The sequence below is a fragment of the Cyprinus carpio genome, chromosome B19 (assembly GCF_018340385.1).
Source record: "Cyprinus carpio isolate SPL01 chromosome B19, ASM1834038v1, whole genome shotgun sequence".
Lineage (NCBI taxonomy): Eukaryota > Metazoa > Chordata > Actinopteri > Cypriniformes > Cyprinidae > Cyprinus > Cyprinus carpio.
This window is the reverse complement of record NC_056615.1, coordinates 14,092,165-14,109,932: the sequence shown is the minus strand read 5'-3', so window position 1 is coordinate 14,109,932 and position 17,768 is coordinate 14,092,165. Positions and strand designations below refer to the sequence as shown.

Here is a 17,768-nt window from a genome sequence, read left to right as displayed (position 1 = left end):
GACATCACCCATATCTGTCTCAAAGGATCTATTTTGTACGTATGATTGCATGTCACACTCCTAAAGCTACCAAGATATCAGTTCAGTATAAAATACTGTACTTCAGGATACAAAGAGAAATGTTAGACATTTCACCTGTATACACAACAGGATTTAGATTATAAGGGAATTAAGATACAGCAGAGAAAAATGACACTACACAGTGGAAAAGTTGCATTTTGTACAAAGGTTACATACAAAATTCATACTACTACTACTACTAATAATAATAATAATAACAATAATAAAATCAATTTAAATTAATATTTTTATAAATATTTTTTATTTAAAAAATAACTGAAAAATCCTTTAATAAATTAAAAGATATTCAGTAAAAATACATATACAATAATTAACGTCTATATATATGTTTGTTTTATATATATTATATATATATATATATATATATAATAAAAATCAATATATTATATTATATTATATTATATTATATTATATTATATTATATTATATTATATACAGAGACGTTTCAAAAGTTTGGGATCAGTAAGATAACAGTTTTCTATTTTAAAATACTTTAAAATATAATTTATTCCTGTGCAGCAAACTGAATTTTCAGCATCATTACTTCAGTCTTCATTGTAATATTATTTATTTGAAGTCATTTTATTTTGTTTATTTTTAGTTAATGTTGGAAACAGTTGTGCTGCTTAATATTTTTGAGACCTGTGATACTTTTTTCAGGATTCTTTGATAAATAAAAAGTTTTTTTTTTAAAAAAACTTTTTATTCAAAATATAAATTTTGTGTTACAATATACACTACTATTCAAAAGTTTGGGCTCAGTACTTTTTTTTTTTTTTAAAGAAATTAATACAGCAAGGATGTGTTAATCAAATGGATAAAAAGTGATAGTAAAGACTTATATTGTTAGAAAAGAGTTCTGTTGAACAAATGCTGTTCTTTTTAACTTTTTATTCATGAAAGAATCAAAGAAAAAGTATCACAGGTTCCAAAAAAATATTAAGCAGCACAACTGTTTTCAACAGTGACAATAAATCAGCATTTTAGAATGATTTCTGAAGGATCTTGTGACACTGAAGACTGGAGTAATGGCTGATGAAAATTCAGCTTTGCATCATAGAAATTAATTATATTTTCAAGTATAATATATAGGAAACCAATATTAGAAATTGAAATAATATTTCACAGTATTAATTTTTTTCTGCTTTTTTTAATCAATTAAATACAGCCTTGATTAGCATAAGAGACTTCATTAAAAAACATACTTACTGATCCCAAACTTTTGAAAGGCAGTGTAAATGTGTGTGTGTGTGGCATTTTTATGACATCATATGAAATTTGTAAAAATTTCTGCTGCTTAAGACACTTGCGCAACCCCGTTACTCACCACGGAAGTAAGAGCCATCTGAAAGCTGTAGATCCGCGCCAGACCAAAATCAGCCAGTTTGATCTGTCCTCCACTGGTGACTAGAATGTTTTGAGGCTTAAGATCTCGATGAACCACACGGTGAGAGTGGAGGAAATCCAGACCCTGCAGCAGCTGGTACATCATATCCTGCCAAAACAAGACCAGAGTCATTCCAAATATATTTTAATAACCTAAAGTGGATTTAAACAAAATGACTGAAAAAGACTTATATCAAGATATACATGCATGTATATATGCACGGGGAGGGAAAAGGTGTGCATGTGCCTTTAAACCTAAAGTATGGCAGATGTTGATAACCGACATGACGGCAGAGCAGGAAAGACACACAGCCTTAAGGCTCCATCCCTGTAGGCCTCTGCTTCCCTGCAGCTGTCCCGGGATCACAGCTAATTGTGGATTGTGTCGTTCTGACTATGGGCCAATATGAAATCAGACCATGACACTGAAACTCAAAAAGAAGCGAGAAAAAACACACACACACACACACACACACTCTCACACAAAAAGAAGGTGGGGAGAAAAGACAGCAACTGCCATTTTCTTTACTGTCGATAATGGTCAAATAGATAAGAAAAAAATGGGGCAATGCGTAACGGGGCTAGAAAAAGTCATCGGGTTGGAGTGCCGAGCGAGAAGCATTTGCTCACAGTTGCTGCTCGACTTGTTCCAAAGCAGAGGTATCAAGCGGTGGCAGCCTACCCCTGAGAAACCCGCTGCCAAGACCTCACAAGTGACATGGATCTGAGCCCACAGCACTGTTCATTCCCCGACCAGCTGGTGAGTGATTAAAACCACTGAAACAATGGGGTGCACACTCAAGCAGAAAACTGCAAACGGCGCGAGTCAGACCAGGCGAGGGAAAAGGGACGGAGGTCCTCACAATGTGCACGCTGGGGGCCTTCACTAGGGAACGCGTGTGTGTCAGAGTCAGGCAGCCAGGATAAACAAGGAGCCTTTCTGAATGCCCATCCAGCCATGACCTCTCAGACCTTCAGGCACAGGCAGTTATTCTGGGAGCTCCTAAAACGGCATCACCCCCTACCAGCTCCTCTGTCTTGGCCTAAAATGGCCCACGGTTGGCCCACTTTTGCTTAAGACAAAGGTGAAAAGAAAAGGAAAGGTACACAACCATCTTAGAAGCATGACCCCAGGATAAATACACATATCGTCTCCTCCCAGCTGCCCCAAACACATATTAAGCAGCTCGTGTACCTTTTAAGTACGTGTTATGTATCCAATTATTATGATAAATGGAGTCTGTGCTCATTTTCAGTGCGGTTTGTAAAGGGAAATCTGCAGATTGTGTCATTTAAATGTGTGAAACTTATATATTAAACATACACTACCATTTAAAAAGTTTGGGATAAAACTTTAATTACTTTAATTAATTACTACTTTTAGTCAGAAAGGATGCATCATAAATCAGTTGAAAGTGACAGTAAATACATTTAAAAACTTATGAAAGATTTCTATTTCAAATAAATATTCATTTGAACGTTCTATCCATCAAACAATCCTGAAAAATATTAAGCAGCACAACTGTTTACAACATAGACAAGAAATGTTTCCTGAGCACCAAATTAACAAATTAGGATGATTTCTGAAGACTGAAGCAATGGCTGGTCTTCCAATTTACCAACCCCAAACCCAAAATTTTGAGTGCATAATTAGCCCCAGCTTTTCACGTATGAGCACAAAGGGTGCTTCATTTGCAAATGAGCAACGTTCAAATTCTAGAGAATTCTGGGGTACAGATACCTCATATTTATTAACAGTAATTTAAGCACTATTATTATTTAAATTATGAGTGCTCTGCTGAAGTGATACTCTGGAAAGCACTAGTTCAGTGGAAAATTAAGCTTGATATACCTGTCATACAATCTCTCATTGTAATCTCAAAAGGAGTAACCCAACAGGTGGAATCTGAATGATTCTTCAGAGACGGTTCATTGTTGTAACATGCAGAGGCACCGTAACTTACAATCAAAACATTAATACCTCAAATTAAACCAACAGTACCAACCTGAAATAACCAGGCTTTGCTGAGAGGCATTCAGACTCTAAACAAAGGAAAGATTTGATAGCACCTGTCCTAAAGTACCTCTTCTTGGGAAAAGGGAGGAAATAAAGCAGAGGAGGAAAGAGTGGAAGAAAAAAAATCTCCCCAAAAACAGCAGTCAAAACAGAGCTTCCAGAAGGCACCCCCCCTTTCTCATGCTAATTCATAAGAGGCAGCCATATTGTTTATTGTACCCCGGCACAATGCAGGACATCTGCCAGTTAGCGTTAGTGTAATTCCTTCCCCATGCTTCATTAGGCTCTCCTTTATGGACCAGAGACAGGCCTCGGGAAGGCGTGGGGCCGGAGAGCCTAGCCGCACTCCCCAACACAGGGCCAGCCGCTTGATCTCCTTCCAGCTCATTTGATTCCCGGGGCCTCTCTCATCAATTAGTATGCGGTGGGTCTGAAATGGGGCCGAAGTGGGCAGTTTGGGGGCTGGAATGAGGTGGAGGCTGGGACCTCTGCAATCTGGTGTCCTTAGGAGGGTGGTGAATAAGGTTGCTGGGCATCTTTGGGAGGGCCACACAGTCTACAACTGATGTCAGTTATCTGATGTCTGTGTGGCCTAACAGAATGAAATCTCACTAATGCATATTCAAGAGCTCTTTGGTTAAAATATTCAGACTCTGAAAGCCTGTATAATGAATACATTTAGTATAAAAGACTACTTACTGTATAATATGAATATATAATAAATTACTAATAATTATTTAATAAATATATAGAATTTATTATCAACATGTTAATTTGTGGCTTGATTTCTAAGAACTTATATTATTTACATTTAGATTTAATGATATATATATACACACATACATACACATATATATATATATATATATATATATATATATATATATATATATATATATATATATATATATATATATATATATATATATATATATATAAGAAATATATACACTAACATGTTTTTTGAAAGAAGTCTCTTATTCTCACAGAGGCTGCATTTGATCAAATATACAGTAAAAACAGTAACATTGTGAAATATTATTACAATTTAAAATAATTTTTTTATGTGAAGGCAAAGCTGAATTTTCAGCAGCCATTACTCCAGTGTCTAATCATCTCAAAACCCTCTTTTGTGCGGAACTACTTTCTTCAGCCACTGATACAAATCACAAGTTGACAGTTTAACAGCTGAGCCCAAGCCTCCATTACTAATTCCACAACACTTTAGAACTAGTAACGAAGAAACGTTGAGTTGCTTCATTGAAATCTTATTGTATTACTGTATTTAAAGCTCACTGCATAATATAGAGTATTATGAGAGAGATGGACTGAGTGAGTGTGATTACCTGCATCTGATAAAGCATTCATTCTTCAGCTCAATCTCAGATTATATCTCATATTATATTCAAAAGTGAAAAAAAGTGAAAGTGACGTGACATACAGCCAAGTATGGTAACCCATACTCGGAATTCGTGCTCTGCTTTTAACCCATCCAAAGTGCACACACACAGCAGTGAACACACACACACCGTGAACACACACCCGGAGCAGTGGGCAGCCATTTATGCTGCGGCGCCCGGGGAGCAGTTGGGGGTTCGGTGCCTTGCTCAAGGGCACCGAAGTCATGGTATTGAGGGTGGAGAGAGTGCTGTACATTCACTCCCCCCACCTACAATTCCTGCCGGCCCGAGACTCGAACTCACAACCCTTGGATTGCAAGTCCGACTCTCTAACCATTAGGCCACGACTTCCCCATTCACATAAGATATTAGTTTGAATGTCCACTGAGGAAAGCAATATCTTTGTCGTACTATTCTTTCATCTATTAAAGGTAGGGTAGACGATCTCAGAGAGGCTAGCAATAGCAAGCTAGCTGTGAATGCAAGATTTCCGATGAGAGCGCTGCTCAGAGCACTTGTTGGCTGCACCTTATACACACACTGTTTGCCAATAATAAATAATATTATTAAATACTTCTATTATTTATATAAAATATTATTATAAACATATATAAACAACAACAGCCATCATAAAAGTTGCTAGGCAATTCATTTAAAAGTACAACATTTAATAATTTAAATTATTAAATAATAAAATTTGCCCTCAACGAAAACTATTGGCTCTGGAAAAAATAATAGATTAATAAAACCAAAGATAGGCCGTTAGGTTTACTCAAAATGAATTACATCTCATGTTTAACCACAATAGAGATATCAGAGCCACCGGCAAATTCCAGAAGAACTGGCTGAGGTGAGGCTGCTTTTGACTGGTTCATGAGCGCTGAACAGCCGCTGACACCCTGGATCTCTGAAAACGTCAAAGCAAGTTTTCAAACAAACATTATCCTTATTAACAAACCACATATTTGAAGTTTAAACTACTACAAAACCATATTATTTATAAGATTATAGTAGACTTGGGTGTCTGCCATGACATTCTCTGTGAAAAATACTGGACAATTGAGTTAAACCGGAGTTATACAAATGGTTAAATGGTTGGAGTTCTGTTATCGCTAGAATATCGCACTCCTGTAAAAAGGCTCTTAGTCAATTAGATTTGAGGACCGGAAAGAACTATTGTTGTGTTTATATTATATTATATTATATTATATATATATATATATATATATATATATATATATATATATACATACATATACACACAGTGGTGTGAAAAATTGTTGGCCCCCTTCCTGATTTCTTTTCTTTTTTTTTGCATGTTTGTCACACTTTAATGTTTCAGATCATCAAACAAATTTAAATATTAGTAAAAGATAACAAGTGAACACAACATGCAGTTTTTAAATGAAGGTTTTTATTATTAAGGGAAAACAAAATCCAAAACTACATGGCCCTGTGTGAAAAAGTGTTTGCCCCCTAAACCTAATAACAGGTTGGGCCATCCTTGGCAGCAACAACTGCAATCAAGTGTTTGCGATAACTTGCAATGAGTCTGTTACAGCGCTGTGGAGGAATTTTGGTCCACTCATCTATGCAGAATTGTTGTAATTCAGCCACATTGGAGGGTTTTCGAGCTTGACCCACCTTTTTAAGGTCACGCCACAGCATCTCAATAGGATTCAGGTCAGGACTTTGACTAGGCCACTCCAAAGTCTTCATTTTGTTTGTCTTCAGCCATTCAGAGGTGGACTTGCTGGTGTGTTTTGGATCATTGTCCTGCTGCAGAACCCAAGTTCACTTCAGTTTGAGGTCATGAACAGATGGCCGGACATTCTCCTTCAGGATTTTTTGGTAAATAGCAGAATTCATGTTTCCATTTATCACAGCAAGTCTTCCAGGTCCTGAAGCAGCAAAACAGCCCCAGACCATCACACTACCACCACCATATTTTACTGTTGGAATGATGATCTTTTTCTGAAATGCGGTGTTACTTTTACACCAGACGTAATGGGACACACACCTTCCAAAAGTTCAACTTTTGTCTCATCAGTCCACAGAGTATTTTCCCAAAAGTCTTGGGGATCATCAAGATGTTTTCTTGCAAAACTGAGACGAGCCTTTATGTTCTTTTTGCTCAGCAGCCGTTTTCGTCTTGGAACTCTGCCATACAGACCATTTTTGCCCAGTCTCTTTCTTATGGTGGAATCATGAACACTCATCTTAACTGAGGCAAGTGAGGCCTGCAGTTCTTTGGATGTTGTTGTGGGGTCTTTTGTGACCTCTTGGATGAGTCGTTGCTGTGCTCTTGGGGTAATTTTGGTCGGCCGGCCACTCCTGGGAAGGTTCTCCACTGTTCCATGTTTTTGCCATTTGTGATTAATGGTTCTCACTGTGGTTCGCTAGAGTCCCAAAGCTTTAGAAATGGCTTTATAACCTTTTCCAGACTGATAGATCTCAATTACTTTCTTTCTCATTTGTTTCTGAATTTCTTTGGATCTCGGCATGATGTCTAGCTCTTGGAGATCTTTTGGTCTACTTCACTTTGTCAGGCAGGTCCTATTTAAGAGTCTTCTTGATTGCGAACAGGTGTGGCAGTAATCAGGCCTGGGTGATAAACAACAGTTTTAACATGGGGGCAAACACTTCTTCACACAGGGCCATGTAGTTTAGGATTTTGTTTTCCCTTAAAAATAAAAACCTTCACAAAATTAAAAAACTGCATGTTGTGTTTACTTGCGTTATCTTTGACTAATATTTAAATTTGTTTGATGATCTGAAACATTAAAGTGTGATAAACATGCAAAAAAATAAGAAATTAGGAAGGGGGGCAACACTTTTTCACACCACTGTATATATATATTATTTATTTAGAAAATTGGATTCTTGGATGAATAGAAAATTCAGCATTTATTTGAAATAGATTTTTTTACAGCGCAAGTCACGGTCACTTTTGATCAGTTTAAAACATCCTTTAAATTAGGCCTTTTAGGTGGGGAAAATGCAAAGAAACCACATATCTATATCTAACATGCAAACTAGAGATTCAAACCAAGACTGCGTTATGCTCAAAAGTCCCTCTCGATACATAATCCTTCCTTAATGATACACAAAACTTGCAAAGGAAACCCCTTAGGTGTCACTTTTTAACTTTTCAAATGTTTCTTAGCTTCTGTTTCCCTTTCAGTTTGGCATGAGTGACAAAGAGAGAGATACGGTTTGTTCCAGGACTCAATGTAAGATGTCCTAGGGGGAGAGGCAGAGAAATATGATGAATGGATTTGTAAGACTACCATGTGGGAAAGGTCCAAATAGATTAAGGGAGAGTAGATGATCAGGAAGAAAAAAAAAATCCAACATTTCCGCTCAAAGCTTTCCGGATGAACGTAAGAGGACACTGACACAGGACACGCACCAGGATTATTTCTAGACTAATGAAAATGATATCTGGCCTGAATGACTTATTGCCCCTTAAGGAAGCCCCTTACAGGGTTCATTCTAGTGAAAGGGTGAGAGGGAGGCCACTAACCACTTTCACAAACCCTTTGCATGCACATACACACACATACACTGAAGCAACATTCCTCTGGCCAATATTTGGTGAAAGCCAGAGCTGAATGAAAATAGAGGAACACAGGCACCCAGCCCTTTAATTAGAAGCCCATCCACCACATGCACTGCCCATCAAAAGGACAGGACTCTGTGATCTGAGGGAGCTCCATCCTTCATCTGCCGACTTAGAAGGCCAAAACACTCATTTTTTTTGCTCAGGGCCTCAAAGTACAAATATAAAATTCTTTATTATTATCCTTTTTAATATAAAAATACCCATTGGAAGAAAATATGGAACACAGAAATAAAAATCTGTTTCGAGTAAGCATCCATAAAACATGCTCAACTGTAACACAAGTTAATTAATGCAGGTTTTAGATTCAGAATTTTCCTCACTTTGTAGTATTAGCGCATTGTTTTGAGTTACAGCTTAAGGTCAATGTAAAATGTTATTCACAACCTTTTTTACTTCCATAACCTGACTCATTTAGGATAAAACTGGAGATTCAACTAGTAATATGTAAGAAAAGATCTTGTTTTATCCATAACAGTTGACATAACAGAATGTGGTTGCAATGCAGGAGTTCATTCATGACATCAGCAAAAAAGGAAAGTCACATTCAATGCAAATCCTGGTCTTCCTGAACACGAGTCATAATTGTGGTCATAAATATTGTGTTTTATAATATTATAATCAAAATATAATACCTTGCTCTGCGTTTAAAGTGACTGTAAGACCAGGATTTGCATTGAATGTGACTTTCCTTTTTTGCTGATGTCATGAATGAACTCCTGCATTGTAACCACATTCTGTTATGTCAACTGTTATGGATAAAACAAGATCTTTTCTTACATATTACTAGTTGAATCTCCAGTTTTATCATAAATGAGTCAGGTTATGGAAGTAAAAAATTTAAAAAAATTAAACGGTAAAAACGATTTGTTCTGATTTGTTGATGTTGACTGGCTGAAGGCATCAGGTTACAGTTTCTTTTCCTGATTTTCAATACTGAGATGAAATTGCTGGTGTGATAGTACCTTTATAGTTTCAGGTGGCACTCCTGGATCAGGTGCTTTCTCCAAATATGTGGTTAAATCTTGGTCCACGTGCTCAAAGACCAAAGTTAGTTTGGTTTCCCGGTCAGTCCTGGAAACTGTGCATACGTCAAACAACCTAAACAAGGGAAAGGCATAATCAAGAATGCTTTCATTAAAAGCTCTTTCAGTGATCTCTGTTAATTATTTAATATGAATTTAGACAAGTTCATAGAATACATAATAATTGAGTATGCAAGTTCTACAATATAATCTGCAATGAAGAGTTTAATGGAGCAGAAACGGTCTAAACAAGACAAGCTGACACTGTCCTCAAACTGATATTGGCAAGACCTCTCAGCATAGCATCATCTCAATGTAAGAAGGCCAACCCTAAAATTACTACTTGTTCTTCAAGGACATGGATGCATGCTTTATCACAAGATAAGATATTTGACAGAAGGGGAGGAGTTCTCTAATTGCCTGATGTTGCTTGAAAAGATAATGAATTATCCCAGACTTTTAGTTAGAGACAAAGTCATATATCCGTAATCTACCAAAATAATCTTTCATGGTAATGTCACTCGATCCCATGACATCACAAACTGAACCTCTCCAGGAAACGCTTCTGCTGGAATCCAGATTCTTCCTCCACAATGAAGCCTCTTAACCAGCTAAACATATGGCATGAATAATATTCTCATTATAAGAACTGAGGGGTTGCCTGCACTTTCACAGCGTTCCAAACACACAGCCCTATAAGATTCTAGGGCCCCTACATCTCTTAATACTGTTTAGCATTTCATTTAAAACAATTTTCTTCCATTCGCTTTGACGCCTTGCACTACAAAAAAAAAATAAAAATCTGTTCTGTAGATCCCAAGTGTATTCATAAAAACATTGGGGTCAAAAAGTCTGCCACCCCAATAAAAAATTTTTAAAAGTTTGATAAATGATGTAAACTAATGATATAACTAATGATTTTTCTTATGCACTTTTTTCTAAGTCACTAATAATAGACACTGATCATGTTCTTTAACTGAAGCTCGAGATGCTCTTTGGAACATCTAAAATCATGCTGGAGAACATGATCAGGTTTTGACAAACTTATGGAGTTCATGCAGCTTGAGCGCTGTTGTCATTAAAGCAAAGGGGAAAACAAATGGACAGACAATATGAAAAAGATTCATTTGCATCCATGGGCAAATTATAAACCAGCAAAATTTACATTTGCAATCCAGACCTTGTCTGGTCTAGCCAAAAGAATGAAGTGTACATGCTCAGCAGCTTGTAGTGCACAACAATCCATTGCAAGGTTAAAGCCTTGAGCTAGGCCAGCCAATGACGTGAGTTGTGTCATTATTTAAGTGAACTATAACAAGAACTCCCCTGGCGGAGCCATCAGTGATCTCAAAACAATATTCTCCGCCTACCAATTTTAATGTTAATAAGCCACCAAGCTAAAAATATCAACAGACATTACCAACACAATACAAGATGACCTTGATGCATCTATTCACAGTTGAAAAAGACAGCCGGCTGCTCACAGATATTTGCGCATCAATGGTTTCACATCTCCACATAAAGGTCAACAATAGATATCGTTTCAGTTGACCAGGAAAGGTGAATTGTCAGAGCAGTGCATGTGTCAATGGTACAATTTGCATTTGACACTCCAATTATCAAAACAATGGAAGCCGCATAGCTGTTCCCTGAAGACATCCTCATCTTAAATGCAAAGAGAGAAGACACTGTGGTTTGATTATCTAGATAATCTGTTGCAGAGATACTCATCTTTTATTCGTAGGAACGATGAGTCATTTTAGCATTATGGCTAGAGATTGACAGATATGGTTACATCAGGGGCTAAATCTGATACAAATATAGGAAAAGAGATGCAGTAAAAAAGGTAAAGTAACACTTAATTTACAAAATATTTTCTCAAAATTCAGTAAAATAATATCTAAAACTACTCCTTGCTCTAAAAACAGCCAAGTTTGAATGACAATATCATCCAATGCCAGTAAAGTCAAATTAGCCAATATATTGCTCTATTAGGAATTTAATAACAAGCTCCCCACGCTTTTAGAAACTAAAAACTGAGTGGGCATAATGTGCCGCAAGAAAAGATGCTGATGGAGGCGAATCCACCAAATTTATGCAGCTTTCTTCAACTGGAAAGAAGTGTCTCGGTTTACTCGAAGATCTTAGGGGATCTCCCTTGATCAAGGGTCGATGAGTGCAAAATGACGTGACAGGAAATCATAGGCGTGATATATGTCTGAACTTACTTTTGGGCAATTTTCCCCAAACAATTTAAGATGCCTACACAGATGCCTACACAGTATCCATTGAGTTTTATGGATAGGAAATTGTGACATCTGACCCCCTATATTGCATATTACCAGATCCCCATCTGACTAGAGGGACCAAAAGTAGTTAATGTAACACAACCTACTTAAAAGTTTTGTAACAATAGGTATGGGACAGGATTTTGAGTGCAATATCCTCTGAAATCAGGAAAAGGATATGTCAGCAGCAGGGTCCGATTTGTGAACAAACCAGAGGGTGGGATGTTTTGAAAAAAAATATTTATATATATATATATATATATATATATATATATATATATATATATATATATATATATATAGATAGTTAGATATTTGACTACTATTTATGATAATACTTGGTTACAATGACACTAATAGTTCTTATTTCTGCCAGCAAAATCAGTCGGGAGTTAAAAGAGTAGTTGATTTATTCTGACTGGTTTTGTGGCCCAGGGTCACATTTAAGCTTTAAATGAAACCTGTATGAGTTTCTTTCTTCTGTTGAACACAAAAGGAGATATTTTGAAAAATGTTAGTATCCGAACAGTTGATGGGCACCATTGACTTCCATAATAGAGAAAAAAAATCCTATGGAAGTCAATGATGCCCATCAACTGTTCAGATAGTAAAAAAATTCAAAACATCTTCATTTGTTTTCAACAGAAGAAAGAAACTTATACAGGTTTGGAACAAGTGGAGGGAGAGTAAATGATAACTATTTTCATTCTGAAAGTGAACTACTTCTTTAATGATATTTAGAATTGAATAACGAGACACAAACCTGTAGGCTACGTATTCAGTCGCTATGCTTCCATTTAATTTTGATCAGTGCTTCGCTACACAACATACAAACTTTTACTCCAAAAGTGCGCACATTATGTATTCACATGTTTACCTCACATTTCTTTAAATAGAATAGAATCATAATTTCTTAATGACTCGCAGAAAAACGATTCCCTGCCAATCCATCAGTCAATATTGCGTGATCATAATTCCCACATTACTGCATTCATAATACATTTATTCTTCAGTTTAATATATATAATATCTGCATTTGGTCACATCAGAGTGAATTTTGAGCAAACATTGTGTAGGCTATTAATCTCATATTGTCACTCTCAGGAGGGTCCTTAGGGGGGTGCCCCCACGGCAAACGGACCCCCTCCCCGGAACGCGAACGGATTCTTGCGCCCCCCCTAAGAATCCCACCAGGGATAAAAATATTCAGCAGAGATGCATAGACCAGAAGAGGGGAAATCCCCCCCACCATCCCCCCTACAAATCGCACCCTGGTCAGCAGTCATTTTTAATATTGTGGGCCACAGAAAGGTGCAGGAAATGAAACTTGTAATATGAGGAATAAAGTTATTTTCATTGTAGCACCAGGCTTTTCTTAACAGAAACATTCTGAATGTGCAGTATCTTCTTCCTCACTCCTTTAATCATGTTTTAAATCATTTTAATATCAAGGTATATCATTGTAAGGTGTCTGATTTTCAAACAAACCTACACCCTTGAAGGAAATACATACAACATGAGGAAGTATGTTAAGTTACCATCTAGAAACAAACTGAAACAGACTTGTTGTCATGCATCCCTCATCAACAGCACCACCATTCCCCCCACTTTTTTTTACCTGACCACATTGGGATGTTCAAAGGACTCCAGCTGCCTCAGCACCGCCACCTCGCGGATGGTTGACAGCGGCATTCCCTCCTCCTCGGTCTGCACCCGAACTCTTTTTAGGGCTACAAAGCGGCCCCCGTTCTTCAAATCCCGTGCTTTGTACACCTTTCCATACGCACCTTCGCCGATCTCAGCCACCGGCTCATATTGTTGGGTCGAGCTCTCTTTGTCCATTTTTTCTCACGGCGAGGTACTGCGGGGAATCCCGAAACTTGACGAGCGCGCGTATATTTCACAAAGGCATTATTGGGAGAGCGGCGCTGGCACGTGCACTGCCTGTAGAGCGCGAGCACAAAAGGAGGCAGAGGTAAACACCAGTGTGCTCAGAGTTAAATCAAATCTTATCTTATCTATGCACTAAAGATAACAGACATGGAGCTTAAACCATAAATACAACATACACAAAGCTAGCTCAGCCGCCTTTACAGCCAAATATCAAAGAAAGTCCGTTAAATATCAACATCTGGAGTCCAGAGAAAAGAAAGTGTAGGTGAATGACAAATGATGATGTCCCAAATGATATAAAAGAGAAATCTTTTAAAGGTCTAGTATAAAGTTTTTATAATTTCAGCCTGTGTTCACAGCATCTCGAACTAATGACTCTAAACGTGTCAAGTGGCGTAACCATTGTGCGAAAATATAGGCTACTTTGCAGTTTGAACACGTGGTTGAACACACAACTTTATCATTATTTTTACAAAGTGCTTTAACACTTTCCAATGATGCTTTTTTTAAAAAACAAATATTATGGATTTTTCAGTCACAAATTTGAAAAAGTTATTTAGGTTTCTTGATTTGACTTGGGGGAAAAAACGTGTTTTTCATAAAATAAAAAGTAATTATCATACATTTATTAAAAAAAAAATAATGACCTTGACACACAATTAGGAGGGTCTACACGGGACCTTAATGTGATATTTCCTGTTTTAGCCCATCGTTTTCTTGTCACGTGACAACAAAATGGCTTCGAGCGTGCTGGTTAAACCACACTGACAGATTTTTATATAACAAAAAATTTATAGACCTACTTTCAAACAATTATAAAATTTAAAAAAAAATTATATGCATTCAAACTACTAAAACATTAAAAATTAAATTTACCTTTTAATTACTTTTTTAAACAATTTGAGCAGTTACACCACCCTGACATTTTTCCCTTTAAGCCACTCAAATATAGAACTATATGTGTTTTATTCAAAGTAAAAACTATTTTAAATAATAAATGTAGCCTATATAAATAATTAACAATTATAAAAATAAAAAAAAAATTATATAAAAATAACAATTATAGGCTAGCGTTTAATTCAGAAGTTGAACACGCGTTGATCACTGAAAAAGTCTATTCAAAAACATTTTGTATGAATTGCATATTTAGCTAATTGTTTTACTAATAATACTATTTAGCTAATTACTTGCTAATCTGAGTCGACACATGTATGCCTAATGTAACTCGCTTCCATACAGTACTGTAACAGACTCAAGCTTTGAATCTATCTAACCCATGCGCATATTGTCAATAAAAATAAACGGACCGAGTTTTCTAATGACAAGATTGTCCCTGCTCTTCTTTGTGCCACACAGCCCTGAGCACGTGGTTGTCTGCTATTTGCATTGTTTAGCTGTGCATCTCAATAAACGCTTGCACTAAAGCGCCTACATTAGTTTCCAAACTCAAACAACATGAACGTGTAATTAATGATCCATCTAGCGTGCACGCAAAGCTCCATATGCACAAACACGCGCACTGAATGTAGAAGTATCGCAATTGAATGGGAGTTTGCCGAGTATAGTTACCCCGTTTGTTATTTTCCGCCCGGAGTGTCGCGTCATTCATGAACTTCAGTAAGTTTCCCAGCGTCTCCACACGCATCACAGCTCGTGCAGTGTCCTCGCGACGGGCCACACAGGTAGTCGGATGGTGCACGCGCTAAGCCCCATCTCCCGGCAGTATCACCGCTGCAAAAGCAACTCAAGTGAAAGATCGTCTGATCAGTCCCTCAAGAAAGCGGAGTGGATAAAAAAGGGACTGATTTTCATCGATCTGCTATGGCAGTCCTTCCCCCTTTATGTTTTTCCCATCTATGCAGGAATATGCAGCGTGTGTGTGTGTGCTCGGTCTGCTCCTCGCTTTCCCACGCTGGCTGAATGTGCCTTGACCCCCTTCAGAGCAGTTTGACACAGAGCAGGAGCGTTTCCGCATTCCTCACCGACTACAAAGACTAACCGCCTCCTCTTGCTTTCTCCCTGCCTGTTCGCTCCTTCACCATTCATACTGCTTTTTTGCTTTTGTCTCGGTGTCAAAACGGGATCACCGCGGGGGAAAGAGCTGGGACGCAGAAAGGTTATTGGATGCATCAGTCCATCTAATGGAAACTCTGTGGATCTGAACATCCAGATTAGTGAGGAAACAGATTGCCTCTTCTAAAATAATGCATATGACAATATGAAAAATATATGCATATAATGCATTAGCAATAATTGCCCTTATGGACTTGCACTATTGATATTCATATGTTAAATCATATTGTTAAAAATAAGCCTTGTGCACTGGAGTGATAAGCTGAGCTCCCATTCCTGTGATACAAAATGTTTAACAGAAAAGGACTGTAAAAATGCTACAATTAAAAAAAAGATACTGCAGTAAAACAAAAACAAGAAAAAGGGGGGACAAAAAGGACATTGCATGAACTTAGTAAAAAATAAAGTTAGTAAAAAGAAGGATTAACCTATATGGGATAATTAACGATTTTAAAACATGTGAAAACATCATTTTGACTATTTTACCTCAAAAGTACATGCAATGTCCTGTTAAAAGTTATTTTCACTGTTTGAAAGTGGTTAACTAAAGGTTTTATTGTATCATGTTTACATTCCTTTTCTGTTAACTTTTTTTGTGTACAAATAATTTTTTTTTGTTATTATAATTGTATTATTATTTTATATATATATATATATAAGTGCTGTCAAACAATTAATCGCATCCAAAATAATTATTTACATACTAAATGTGTGTGTACTGTGTATATTTATTATGTATATATAAATACACACACATACAGAATATATTTTGAAAATATTTACATGTATATATATTTATATTTGTATAATTTATATTAAATATAAATATAATTCTTTTCTTAAATATATACATGCAAATATACACAGCACACACACACACATATTATGTAAAGAAAAGCATGTTATTTTGGATGCGATTAATCGCGATTAATCATTTGACAGCACTATTTTATATATATATATATATATATATATATATATATATATATATATATATATATATACATACACACACACACACACAGACACACTATTCAGTATTTGAAGTGGATCAAAACCTTTCATGTCCTAAAACCAAAATGCATTCTTGTCTTTGATGAACTTTTTAGATCCACTTCAAATGTTGACTACTATGCATATATATATATATATATATATATATATATATATATATATATATATATATATATATATATATATATATATATAAATATATTAAATGGGTATAATATTTTAGTGTCATACCCTGATGGTATTTTGTAGACAGTGTTGCCAGTACAATATTTGGCCAGCCAGTCTATTTATGGTGAATTATAATTCATCATGTGACCCATTTGAACAACTGTATTACATTATCAGTAACCTATATTTCTAATTTTTTTTAATCATTGTTTTAGAAAGTTTTTTTTTTTTTAAACAAAATTTTTGGGATCACAGCTCAAGGAGATTCACCAGGATTGCAGTTATTGTCATAATTGGGCTCATGTTCAATGTCACATTATCCATATTTCCATTGCTGATCAATACTGCACTGCTGTCTTGTATATTGTCTTGTATAGAGACTACCTAGCAATAAAGTATATACATGTGTGCGATGAAAGATTATATAAATATATGTCTTGTTGCTGTGTAAATAAAATATTGCCAATAAATGTTTTATATATATATATAAATCTTTTTTTTTTTTTACATAAAACACTCTTAGCTCTTAGCTGTCTCTGTTGCATTTTACAGAGGATATACTGTAAAATGAAAAGTGTTGATAATCAGGCAAAGAATATGGGTGAATCTTCCTAAATGAATTGTATTGTTTGGTATATGGTGGGGGGGCTTTGTAGTTCGATGAGGTAAATGAATCTGCTCGTCTTCAGTATTCAGAGAAACTGAACGCTCGTTGGTTTGAGTGAGAGCGGTTCGGCATGGGGGCAGATGATGAGTTTGAAGTAGGTTTGTCTGCCAATACAGTTTCCCCATGTGTGCCCC

General features: G+C 36.3%; 1 protein-coding gene across 2 annotated transcripts in view; it reads right to left on the bottom strand.

The window, feature by feature from the left end:
- Positions 1–15,769, bottom strand: part of cdk6 (cyclin-dependent kinase 6) — a 35,964-nt gene extending 20,195 nt beyond the window's left edge. The window contains exons 1-4 of one of the 2 annotated variants that reach the window (XM_042746065.1): positions 15,282–15,769; positions 13,438–13,763; positions 9,472–9,607; positions 1,409–1,576 (exon numbers count right to left, since the gene is read on the bottom strand). In XM_042746065.1, coding sequence (XP_042601999.1) covers positions 1,409–1,576; positions 9,472–9,607; positions 13,438–13,661 — 528 coding nt within the window. In that variant the 5' untranslated portion in view covers positions 13,662–13,763; positions 15,282–15,769. Of the gene's footprint in view, positions 1–1,408; positions 1,577–9,471; positions 9,608–13,437; positions 13,764–13,888; positions 14,198–15,281 lie in introns of those variants that run through there. The other variant, XM_042746066.1, reaches the window with a different exon arrangement.
- Between the last annotated feature and the right edge of the window lie 1,999 nt (positions 15,770–17,768).